The sequence below is a fragment of the Sorex fumeus genome, unplaced genomic scaffold (assembly GCF_029834395.1).
Source record: "Sorex fumeus unplaced genomic scaffold, SorFum_2.1 ptg000183l, whole genome shotgun sequence".
NCBI lineage: Eukaryota > Metazoa > Chordata > Mammalia > Eulipotyphla > Soricidae > Sorex > Sorex fumeus.
The window spans coordinates 4,444,241-4,457,454 of record NW_026606240.1 but is presented as its reverse complement, the minus strand read 5'-3'; the positions used below and the strand labels follow the sequence as shown (position 1 = coordinate 4,457,454).

The 13,214-nt window shown below is 39.3% G+C and overlaps 1 protein-coding gene across 2 annotated transcripts in view; it reads right to left on the bottom strand.

The window, feature by feature from the left end:
- Positions 1-981: 981 nt before the first annotated feature.
- The window catches only part of JMJD1C (jumonji domain containing 1C), a 177,067-nt gene continuing 164,834 nt past the window's right edge, over positions 982-13,214 (bottom strand). For both annotated transcript variants that reach the window (XM_056107900.1, XM_056107901.1), the window contains 8 exons: positions 10,752-10,920; positions 9,942-10,032; positions 9,351-9,481; positions 8,424-8,546; positions 6,550-6,689; positions 5,882-6,058; positions 2,462-2,593; positions 982-1,870 (listed from right to left, as the gene is read on the bottom strand). In XM_056107900.1, the coding sequence (XP_055963875.1) occupies positions 1,781-1,870; positions 2,462-2,593; positions 5,882-6,058; positions 6,550-6,689; positions 8,424-8,546; positions 9,351-9,481; positions 9,942-10,032; positions 10,752-10,920 (1,053 nt within the window). In that variant the 3' untranslated portion in view covers positions 982-1,780. The remainder of the gene's footprint in view (positions 1,871-2,461; positions 2,594-5,881; positions 6,059-6,549; positions 6,690-8,423; positions 8,547-9,350; positions 9,482-9,941; positions 10,033-10,751; positions 10,921-13,214) is intronic.

Here is a 13,214-nt window from a genome sequence, read left to right as displayed (position 1 = left end):
GCCCCTCAGTATCCTGCAGATGTCAGTGGAGGCCTACGTTTTTGCAAAGCTCAGCTTCTTGAAAACTATTCAGGCAGCAAACTGATACTCCAGTCAGCTATTAAAACCAGAACTTCAAATTAGAGGCCAGAGAGATAGTACAGCAGGCAGGGCTTTTGCCTTGCACACTGCCAACCCAGGCTCAATCGTGGGCACCACATATAGTTAGTTCCCTAGAGCACAACCAGGAATGAGCCCTGAACACAGAGCCAGGTATAAACCTTGAGTACTGCCAGATATGGCCTCAAAACCCAAAGCACTTCAGTTCCTTCCTCTCCGCCCCACACCACCCTCCCTCGTGGGGAAGGAGGGGGAGGGGAAGGCCTCTGTGTTAAAACAATTTACCCAACCTAGGTCTAGAGCAGAGGAACAGAGCAGGACTTAATTCATACGCAGCACATGATGACATAACTTGAGGCTCTCGCCTGCCACTTCTTCCTTCCTGCTCTTCTTGTCTGATCATACATTTTAAAACCGGTTTCTCTGACTTAAGTGTGTTAAAAAGTAATCAATGTTGGAGGATTTTCACTCTTTAAATGCTTCTCAGGACGAGTAAGTTGAGACACGACGACCAAAAAAGTAAAGAAAGCTGGAAGAAGCTTCCAAGAATAAAAGACAGGGGATGGGAATGTTCCAGGAGAGAACATTCCTCCACAAAACACGCAGTCACCTTGATAATAAAATCTCACATTCACTGTTTCCCAAGTTGGGCAATACCATACCACCTTTGGGGTGGGGATGCTCAAATTGTGTGTGTGTGTGTGTGTGTGTGTGTAGGAGCACTTTCTTTCTGCATAAGGCAGATTTTCAGGGGAAGCAGCCCAGTCCATTTTTTTTTCCCCTTAAAAAGGCATAGTAAGCCAGGAAACCTCTGCCCTAATATATATTACATATATATATATATATGTACGTAAAAGAACTCTAGAAACAAGGCAATTTTTGATAAAGTCCTTTTAATGGAAAATGTAAAACCCCTTTCAACTTTAATGTACAAAGCCATATGTAACACTTGCACTTTAACAAATAAAGCAAGCCAATGTTTTAAAAAAATACATCATTAAATGTATATATGTATATATTTACATAGCATATTAAGTTTAATATTTAGCTTTAAAGGTTCACATAAATTTTACCAAAATGAGACAATTTTAAATAAATTACACCTTTTGAAAATGTTTAATTGTACAGTCAATAGCTTCAACAAAATATTGAAGTGTCTGTATTTAGTTATCTACTTTATATACTTTGTATTTTACAAATTTTACAATTATTTGGCAGTAATTTCCTCATTATGACATGAATGCTGTGCGATTCAGCAATTTTCCAAATGCAGGCGATAGCTGGTGTTTGTATCCTATTCTCACAGTAACTGTCTCAATGTAGTGAAAAATATCAGTTATTTTAGTAAACTGTACAAGGTCACATTTACACTTGATCAACAATATAGCATAGATTTTTGTATTTTTCTAAAAATAAATACATCCTCTTAAATCTGGCATTTTCACAAATATCATACACACTATAATACAAAACAGCTATGAAGCGCTGCTTTTAAAATTTAGCTTGTTTTAATAACATGGAAATCATAGGAACTGTGATAGATGCCATACTGCTGCGGTGTCAATAACAAGGAATTACTATAAAGAGTTTCTTGGCACCGGTGGTTTTATGAAGCTTAAGTCCTTGTGCACACATGTCATTCAAAAGTAATCTTAGTTTAACAGCTTAAACTGAATCACATCTAATTTTCTTCCATATCCTCTATTTCATCTTCATGCACCTTCAAAACTCTCACCATTTCCTTGACTGCATGATACAAGATATTTTTAACCTGGAAGAGATGTTCAAATCTCCAATCACTTGAGCTGAAGACACACTGGTAGGTCAAAAACATTTCAATGGAGGAAAGCCAAATTTAAGCGTTAAAAGTCTGGAGAGATACTTCGAAGCCTTGAAGCATACGCTCTGCAGGCGGGAAGCCAGGATGGAGTCACCTGCACGGGAGAAAGCGACTCCCGAGCACCCCGAGGTGTGGCCTGACTGCGAGTCCCCTCTCAGAAAGCAGGTCCCAGGGAGACAGCTCACAGGGCGGAGCATGTGGGAGACCCGGGTCGATCCCTGGTAACGCAAGGATACCACCGCCCCACCACTACCCCCCCATCCCCACTTCCCACCTAGGGTATGGCTCAAAATAAAATCAAAAGTCGAGCCACCAATACCATACAATCAAAGGCTTCTTTATGTTACTATCTGGTTGACTACTGTGATATATATTATGTCATAATACAACACAAAAGTGTATGATGTGTTCAATATAACACAATGTGACGAATTAGTCAATGGCCACTTCCTATGCATTTATCATATTTCTGAATATAAAATGACTGTGGAAAAGGAACTTGTTAGAAAATTCAACTCCTACCTGTAGTTTATCATCATAATTGATTTCTTCCTTCAAAAGTCTCAGTTCCTGTGTTAAATGAAACGACTGTACAAGATGTTCTGGAGACACAAAGTCCTCAGTTACCTGAATGCAGCTGTGAAAATTCTGTACCTATTCCCAAAACAAAAAGTTAAGTATAATACAAGTGATGGTTCTATCAGATTTTAGCTTCTCCCAAACATCAAGTGTATTTCAAAACAGAAAGTTCTATCACTGCAAGGTTCATGTAGGATGATTTTGTTAATCTAATGATGAGCAGTTTCCCAGAAATCTTTCGGACTGACAGATTCTAAATGACCAATATTTTCATGGTCCATTTTTTGTTGCTGTTGTTAAATACCTTGTTTTACTAGTCAGTGAACTCAATTAGGTGTTCATCTTGGCTCTGCTGGCTATCAGCATTTTAATTATTTCACTATTACAGAAAAGGAAATGAAAGCTTGGCTGTAAGGAACTGGAAATAAAAATTACTTTTGTGCCTTTAAAAGTAACATTAAATACCTTTCATTCCACTGACAATATTTTTTTTTCAACAACATCTTCTATTTATACACATTTTTTCAACAATATTTTGACTTGAGCACCTCCAAGTATGGCCCAAGAATCACACAAGGCTTTCTTTCTAATCTGTGTGATTTGGGAGGCCACCCTTAGAGGTGTTCAGGTGGCCCTATGCAAAACCAGGGATCACCTAGGCTGGCCACATGCGAAGCAAGCACTTTATCCCCTATACCATCTCTCTAGTCTTATCTGAGTAGTTTTCAAAGTGATCACAGAGAAAAACCTCAGCATCATCTGAAGATGTGCTGGATATGCGCAAACCGTAATTCCATTCTCAGACCTACTGAACATAAATTATGAGGACGGGGCCCTGCAACCTGTGCTTACCAATCCTAGGAAATTGTGTATGAATGCTAGCATGGCATGTGCTAGCTTAAGAGTTTGATACCAAGTGCTACAACAGCACGACACAATTGGTACACTCATCAACGAAAAGTTCTAGGACCTCTAAAGGATAAATTCTAAATAACAATGTGCCTGAAATCCAAGTTAATATTGTGAACACTGAGGGGCGGAGTGATAGTACAGAAGGTAGGGCACTGGCAGCCCATGTGGTCCTGTGAGCCCTGTCAAGAGTGACTCCCAAGTGTAGTCAGGATAAAGCCCTGAGGACTGAGTGTGGCCCCAAACCAAACACCCAAAATTGTGTGGCACTGAGAAAACTCTTTTTGGGATTCTGTGCCACATTCAGGGATTATTCCTAGCTCAGTGCCAGGTGTCAGGCCTGCTGGTGCTCAAGGACTGAACCCGAGTTAACCATATGCAAAGAAAGGGCCTTAATTCCTGTACACTCACGTCTCTCTCTCTCTCTCTCTCTCTCTCTCTCTCTCTCTCTCTCTCTCTCTCTCTCTCTCTCTCTCGTTAACCACATGCAAAGAAAGGGCCTTAAGCCCTGTACCATCCCCCCCCCCAAAAAAAAACCCAGAATGTTGCTTGCTCTCGAAAAAACTAGCTTCTTGTCTTTCTCTCTCTCCAGGAAAGGAACAGAGGCATGTCATGACTGGTCGCATCTTGGGGGAGAAAGGTGAGATACACTAAACCTTTTGTAAGGCTTATGGTTTCGGGGTCTTACCTGGTGGTGCTAAGACTTAATCCTAATAAAGGAGACCATGTGTGGTATCAGGAACTGAACCCAATTTATACAGCACGCAAGATTAGCACCTTAACTACTGTACTACCTTTTGGCCCTGCACTGTTTGATTCGAATCATATTAAGATATGCTATTCTTCAAAAACCGTACAGAAATAGTTAAATATCTATATGCAAAATACTGAATTTTGATTCATACTTTGTATCATATTCATAAGTAAACTAAAAATGGGTCACATGCCTAAATGTAATACAACTATAAAGGAAACACAATTTTTGTGATCTTGCGCTAGAAAAAAATTTTGCAGATACCAAGAAAAAAAAAATCAAATAAAATACATGGCCAACTGAGTAACAAAACTGGAAAATTCTTAAGGCTTTTGGAAGACACCTAGAAAACAGAAGGACAAGCCACTGACCGGAGAATATATATGAGAGCATTTATCCGCTAGAAACTTACATGAATAAGCAACAATCAAGACCAGTAAGGAAAGAGAAAATCCTATTACAAAAATGGACAAAAATATATAAATATAAACAGGCTAAAAAGGTATCAAACATGTGGGTGGAATATGGTTAACATAATCAGTTATAATAAAATGTAAATAAAAACACAATCAAGATACCAAATGCACTTCACGCACAGGCTTAAAAACAAAACAATGAGTGTTACCAAGAAATAGGGAAAATGGAAACAAGTATTACTATAGAGGACTGGAGCAGTAGCACAATGTGTAGGATTCAATTCCCAGCGTTCCATACGGTGCCCCGAGCACTGCCAGATGAAATTCCTGAGTGCAAACTCTGGAGTAACCCCTGTGCATTGCTGGGTGTGACCCACAAAGAAAAAAAAAGCAGGAAAAAAATAAAACGAAACAAAACACAATTGCTATAGAGATGAGAAAAAGTTTAACTACTTGGAGAATAGCCTGGCAGTTTCTTATAAAGTTAACCATACATTCATCTTCTGACCAGGTAATCTATTTGGTATTTATCCAAATGACCAAGAAAACCTATGACCCTATAAAATTCCTTACGTGAACGCTTGTAATGCTTAGTTATTGCCCCAAACTGGAAACAACTCTAATTTTATTTATTCAATTGGAAAAGAGGTACTTTTAATTACATTACGAGCCCAGCAATAAAAAGGAACCAAACCCACTGACAGCGCAACATGGATGCAACTGAAGTGTTAAGAAAAACTAGATTCAAAGGCTACATTAAGGAAGAATTCAAATTATGTAATGTTCTCATAAGCAAAGAACTATGGGGCAGAAAATAAATTATATAGTTGTACAAGTACTTGGGTAGTAGAGGGACTGAAAAAGGGCAGGAAAATTCTGTGGAAGAACAAAATATTCTATAATTGTGTACACAGACACACACACACATCCCCTAAGACTCACAGAACTTCACACCAAAAATGCCATTAGGACATATTAAGGATAATAAATACGACGCCAAATTTGCTATCTTAAAAAAATGAAACAACTGGGATGCCAGTAGGTAGGGCACTTGCTTGCAGTCCCCTCAGCACTACCAAGAGTAATTCCTGGGTGCAGAGTCAGGAGTAACCCGACTCTGTTAAATGTACTAAGTTAAATGCCATTTTGTACTTTTCTTCTATGTTCTCTGTTGTCCTAACTATCTATCTCCAAATTAACAAGCCGATTTATAAAAAGAAAGAAAAGTTAAATTCGAAACCAAAGTTGTTTCCTTCGGTAATGTTTTCGGAAGTAGTTACCTACCTGATGAAGTGCTCCTGCTGGTAAGACAATGGCATCACCAAGGAACTGAATGAGAGTGCAGGTTTTAACTCCATATTCCTCAAGTAGTCTCTGGCGAAGTTTTTTGTTCACATACCAACTCTGATCACGTATTGGATCATGTTCTGGTAGAACTTCAAGACCTTGTTCTTTAGAAACCTGTGTGGATTAAAAAAAATGCACATCTACTAAGCAGAGAAAAAGTACACCTTTAAAGCAGAGAAAAAGTAAACGCCCAGCTAAGTCTCAATCCTTTAAAATTCTTTAAAAAACAGCCAGAGAGCTAACACAGTAGGCGCACCTTGTATGGGGCCAACCTCGAGCACTCTTGGCAATGCTCAGGAGTGATTCCTCAGCACAGCTGGGTGTCCCTCCAAAGCAAGAGCAACAAATAAAAGTAGATTCTGAGGCAGGGCAGGTATAGGGATGGATACATGCTCTGCATGAGGGAGCTTCTGTGCTCAAATCCTGACACAGGGCACAGCACTGGGAGCAACACTCAGAACACTGTGCCTGCCCAGCCACCTGCCACTCAAACCATAATCCCCACTAATATTATAGCTCCGAGAATCATAGATTTCATGCTTAACACTATTATCCAAATCTATTCGACAAAACATCCTGAAGAAATTATTTGTGACTTAGAATACCTTTTGCAGAAATTCTCTTATCTTGTCAATGTCTTTCCCAGGAAAAATATGCCAGAGAGCACCAGGTATTTCACTTGAGTCCTTCAATCGTTTTCTTAAAGTATCATCTAAATCTTCTTCCTCAAATTTCTTCAGTATTCCTGAAACAGAATACTTTCAAATTAGTCGTTAAGTCTAACAAAGTCAATGCCTGACTGTATCAGCACTCTGGAATCTTTACCAGTTCATTTGTTTTCTACAAATCTCAAGTAATAGGATATAAAAAAAGCCCAAGAGCTTCTATTCAAACTAATTTTCATTCTGTCCAAAAAATAGGTAGTTTCATAAATGATTTGTACTTACATAGATTTTTTTTTCTGTACAAAGGTTTTTCATGATCACTCTTAATTAGATGGTCTGCATAACTAATTAGTAGTAAGGCAGGCAAGGATAGATAATCTTTAATATCTGAATACACTCAATGAGGCAAAGGGATAGCATATTACTATGACTAATGGAAGAAAAAAATTTCTTGATTAACCCGGCAAGCTACCGAGAGTATTCCATATGCCAAACACAGTAACAACAAAGTCTCCAATGGAGACGTTACTGGGCCCGCTCGAGCAAATCGACGATCAACGGGAGGGCCTTAATTACGAGGGGACCTTATACTTTATCAGAGTTGACCTGTAATCAAGTGCAAATGCTTCAGTCTGCAATTTCAAGGTAATAGCGGGGTATTTTTCTATCTCCCTGACAAACTGAAACCAATCTGATTTTATGTATGTAAAGGGATAAAAATCCTTTTCTTACTAAATTTTTTTGGGTCACACCCGGCAATGCTCAGGGGTTACTCCTGGCTTTGCACTCAGGAATCACTCCTGGCGGTGCTCGGGGGACCATATGGGATGCTGGGAATTGAACCCGGGTCAGCCAAGTGCAAGGCAAACGCCCTACCCGCCATGCTATTGCTCCAGCCCCTTAAAAAAAAATTTTTTTTTGAATTGAGATTCTGTGATCTAGAATACTATTAATAATGGTTTCCCATGTACATAATTTTACCACCACACCCATCGCCAGTGAAATGCCCCCCTCTCCCTTCCCCCAACAAATCAATAGTGTGGAGGAGTTCTACTGCTGTGCTCTGCCTTTGGCCATTAGTTGCTACCTTGCTTTGTACCTTCAGATCCCACACCAGAGTGACCAAGATCACTGAAACCTTTCCTTTCGCATGGCGAATTTCTAAGGACAAGAAGGTCTTTTTTCTATCTTCTGACTTCAGAACAGTGAGCATTTATAGAAGTATGTATTTAGGGTTTGGGGCCACACCCAGCAGTGCTCCTGCAACATTAGGTGCTGGGAATAAAACCCAAGCTGGCTGCATGCATATTGCTCCAGCCCTTACAACAGTGTTTTCAAAAACTAGTAGTAGTCTAGAAAAAAAACACTGATGGCCTCAGGGTCAGGGAGACAGTACAAGAGTTCAGTTACTGAACTGACCGTGGTTCAATCCCCGACCACTGCATATCGTCTCCCAAGCATAAGGAGGAATGATCCCTGAGCACAAAACCAGCAGAAAGCACTTAGCACCACCTGATATGACCCGAAACTATGCCCCAAATTTATGGCCCGCTACACCAACAAGTATACACCAACAATTTCCTAATTTGTGACAGTCATTTGGCTACAATAATTTCCCAATTTAAACATGTTTTACAATGAGTCAGATACTATGCTAAAATTCTGAAGATCAGCATTAAAATCTAGGCAAAACTTTAAATAACGAAATCAGAATACTCCATTGTCAACTACAATTTGAAAACTTTGCTGTTAATTCTGAGTAATACGAGTAATTATTAATAATTCATAGAGCACTATTTAAGTTTTCTTTTTACCTGCTTTTGAGAGTATGCCATTTCCTTTTGCTATGCCAACATAGACAAGAATATTTACAACATCAGAAACTTCAACATGGAGATTTGTTGTTCCGATGTCGTGATCTTTAGCAGCAGCTACACCTGTATATAAAATAGATATTTACTTAAACATCTTATAAACCCTGGACATTTCTGCCCCAAGTCAACTGAGGGAAGTTTAATTATAACTTGAGTTTTAATTGTTTTTTTCTTGAGGTGTGTGTGGGGGTTGGGCCACACCCAGTGATGCTCAGGGGTTACTCCTGGTGCTGCACTCAGCCATCACGCTTGGTGGTGCTTGGGGGACTATAGGATGCCAGGGATTGAGCCTGGGGTGGTCAAGTGCCAGACAAGCACTCCCCCCACTATACTATCTCTCTGGCCCTAATTTCCTTATTCTAAAACCTGTCAAACCAAGTGCATAAATTATAATAGCCTATTAAAAAATCCATACCATAGTCCGTAAAGCTACAACACTGACTAAGGCATCTGCCCTAAATGTAGCTGACCAAGGTTTGGTCCCCGACATGGTATCCTGAGCACAGAGCCATGAGTAAGTCCTGAGGGCCAACAGGTGAGGCCCCAAATAAAAACAAACCCAGTCAAATTAACACAAAACATGAACACTGGATACGAAATTATAAGGCATTAACAGATACTATCCCTCAGGCCCCAAGTACTTGAGCGTGGGGCATGGCTCAAGTGGTGGAGTCCCTTCGAGGACGCAGAAGACGCTGGGGTCAATCACAAACAATGAACAGCATTTTATGAGCACTGCCAGCTGTGTGTCCTGACCGCCAAACAGAAAACAAATGAACCCAACATCATGCCTGATAGAGAAATATTTCAGTGGATTAACAGAACCTAAAAGCCACAAGAAACAGAAAGAAACAGAAACACACTCACCGTAAGCACTGCACAACCTGGGTCCTAGATCAGGACGTACAAAAAATGCTGGCAAATGAGAGGCCAAATTGAATTTTCCTTCGGGATTACAGTATTCTGGTAATGGCAGGCTTTTCAAAAGATCTTCATATCTGAAGAACAACAACATTGCCTTCTTTTGAATAAAGATTCACGCTATTTTCAAGCTGTTCAAAACACAAGATAACCTTTCCCAAAGACTTTGACAGGCAACATTCTTTGTAATCAACTTCAGTCTGAGTTGAAATAAATGCAGCACACAAGAATATGATTGAAATTGTAATTCTACTTCCGGGATCATGGAAAACCGTGAAAGAAAGGGAGGACTCACACAAGACCTCCTTTGACAGGAGTATTCATTCCTTCCTTTGCTACACCAGTGGGCAGTAAGAACGAAGACTTTCCCTGACTAAAATTATGAAGATTTGATTGTGGCTATTTTCGGGTATCTGCTTTGAACCAAGAAGACGATGCCTCAAGGTCACAATTATTTTCACTTAATTCTACCCTAGGAATAATTTCATCTCAACCTCAAAAAGCAATATATTCAAATAGCATTTCAAATGGTCTTACCTTGCAGGCATCATAGTCTTGAAGTCTTCTCCAGAAGGACAATCTTTTAATTTTAAAACAACTGTTTCTCCAGTTTTCATTTTTTGCCTTTCTATAAAGAGTAAAGTGAATTACTAAGAAACTTAATTGGCTTTTTAATTTGTATCAAATGATACAATTGCTGGGCAATAGGTAATGAATGACTGTAAGATTTTAAGATTTTGTTCTCTCTATATATACACATGTATGTGTGTGTGTGTATATATAAACAAAACTGCATTACACACCTGGAATACTACCAAAAAAATTAAATTATTTAACCAATTCTTTTTATCATACTATTAAAATTAGTCCTATGTTTTTGCTTTTTTCAAGACGCTTCAGTCAAATTACACAATCCATTTTCCAAACTTAGAGAGGGTGGCCAAAAATAATTCCCATATGATGAAACAGTAAAATGCTCTTTATGGCCAAAATTAAGAAGAGTGGAGCCAGGTATAGGAGCCATCTTTATTCAGTACTACTACTACTTTTCTTTGTTTTGTTTTTCGGATTATACTTGGCAATGCTTGGGGGTTACTCCTGGCTCTGCACTCAGGAATCACTCCTGGTGGCGTTTGGGAGACCATATGGGATGCCGGGGGTCAAACCTGGGTCAGCACATGCAAGGCAAATGCCCGACCCGCTGTGCTATCATTTTGGCCCTCCAAGACAACAAAGTAACACAAAAGTCTCTAGGATTAAAAAATCTATTAAATAATAATTGCTATTCTATCACTGTGGGGTGAATTGTGGTGTGTAAGAAAACAATGAAACAAAAGTAGAACGTACTTGAAACTTCTTCAAAACCATCCCAGAATTCCTTAACATTGGCATTTGAAATAATGCTGTCTTTGCAGTTGAGAAGATCAGCTTGGTTGTCTCCAAAATCAAGACTGATTGATTCCGCCTTCCACAAGCTATTGTTCATTTTCTTATGCAAACCTGAAACCACTGCAGGCTTATAAATAGACAGATAACAGTTAAAAGATTTATTTCCAACATTTGATTTTATATGTGCAAGTAGCAAAATGGATTTTTCAGGATTAACGACAAATTGCGAGCATGAAGAGTTCCTGAGTTAGAAAGAGCTCATGATAAAAAAAAGCAATGAGTAATAGTGAGTACAGAGTCAACGGTAAAAACAAAAGTACAAATATTCAGCAATCTTTTTCGGTTTTTGGGCCACACCTGGCAATGTTCAAGGCTTTGCACTAAGAAATCATTTCTGATAGTGCTTGGGGGACCCAAATGGGATGTTGAGGATCAAGCTAGCGCGCAACGTGCAAGGCAAGAGACTTATCTGATGTTCTATTTCCCCAGTCCAAAATACATAGCAATTTTCTTGAAAAAAGATCTGAATGATTACACTACACTATTTTTAGACAGCAAAAATACATTATTTTCTTGTAGGCTAATTTTTATATAATCCACTAAATATGTGACCTTATTATAGCTTACGTATGCTGAGTATCACTTAAAAATACATATTTACCATCACAAAGTTTATAACAAAAATACTAATCTGAGTAACACAACTTTTGAGTCGACCAGCAGATTCTTTGAAATCCCGTAAATTCACAAATGACATCAAGATTCCGTAATCTCAAAACCAACAACGGAAGATTTTAAAGTTCTAGAATTACAAAGATGATAGAAAAATCTTTGTGGCAAGAACTGTACCCATTTCCCACGTTCTTTTGTTAAAAAAAAAACAAAACAAAACTGCAGGAGGCTGGAGGAGAGGTCTATGCCTTGCAGTAGGCCAACCCACATTTGATGCTTGAGCTCATCAGGAATAATTTCTGAACACAGAGCCAGGAGTAAACCACTGATCACTGCCCAGTGTGACCTAAAAACACACCCAAAAAACAAACCAGAAAGACCCCCCACCTTCACTGTGCTGTCTGAACACAGAGAATACAAAGCTGTGATCAAGACTTTTGTAAGACTCACCAGACAAAAGTGACTCTTTATGCTTTTTTTTCCAGAGTACTGAAAACAGGAGTAGCTCTGGGTAATACCTAGGTGTTGCCCCTCAAAGCAACTCCCCACCCAAGCCTTAATCAGTGGGCTGGAGAGATAGCGAAAAGGGTGGAACATCAGCTCTGCATGCAGGAGGACTGTGTGTGATCCTCTCCTATGCAGGGTCTCCTGAACAATGCTGGAAGCAATGCCCAAGCAGAGCTAGGAGTAGCCCTGAGCACTGGTAGATGTGGCCCCCAAACAAACAAACCCCACCCCCCAACTATCCAAAAAATCCTTTTGTCTACAGAAGACAGTGCTTAAAAATTTATGAGAAAGTCTTAGCGCCACGAGAACAATTGCAGTTGTAAGTTTTATCAAAAGATATTAGTCAAAAACCAAAGGGGCCAGAGTGAGAGCTCTAAGTCTGGAAGGCTCAGCCCCAATCCCACTACTACAGTCCTGTGAGCACCACTGAGAGTGACCAAGCTGAGGGCCAAGAGTAGCCTCTAACATCCATCTTCAACCCTCATCTCCTAAAAAAGGAAAGAAAACCTAGTCTTTAAAGTACAAGTACTTTCAAATGTTTTAAATGTGCAAAGGGCCATTCATACATCCAAATTATTTTAAAAAATCTCATTAGATAATTATTACAAGCCTGTATTATACCTATCTAGCACAACTCTTGTACAGTCCTTTGCCACTCTTTCTTGTGGTACCAGAAGCTTGGGAAAATTTAGTAGATTAAAGAAAATCATTGGGGGGCAAGATAATTAGACTATGATAATTCAAAATTCATAGGGTTTGATCATCATTACTTTCTGGAAAATGCTGAAAGCCTTCCAAATCTGACTCTGACTTTCTGTTTTAATTTAAAATCGCCAATTTGACAGCTTTACTTGTCAAAATTTCTAAAGGACCAGAGGGCAGCAGTGTAATGCATGTGGGAGGCCCGAGTTTGCCCTCAGTACTGCACAGTATCCTAACACAGCTGGGAGGAACCTGAATTCTGCATGGTGTGCTCCACCAAAACATCACACACACACACACACACACACACACACACACACACACACACACACACACACCCCGAAGCCAGGTAAAATTTAAACTCTTTCTTTAGCTTGATACTTCCTACTCATAACCCTAAATGTCTCATAGAACTCTTATCTGTTACAGAGAACAAGAACGACTATAGTTCCCCAAATACCTGATGCTGTTTAATAATCTATAATCTTTATGTATCTTAGAAAACTTTCAATCTGAGGCATCAATTCAGATTACCCTTTT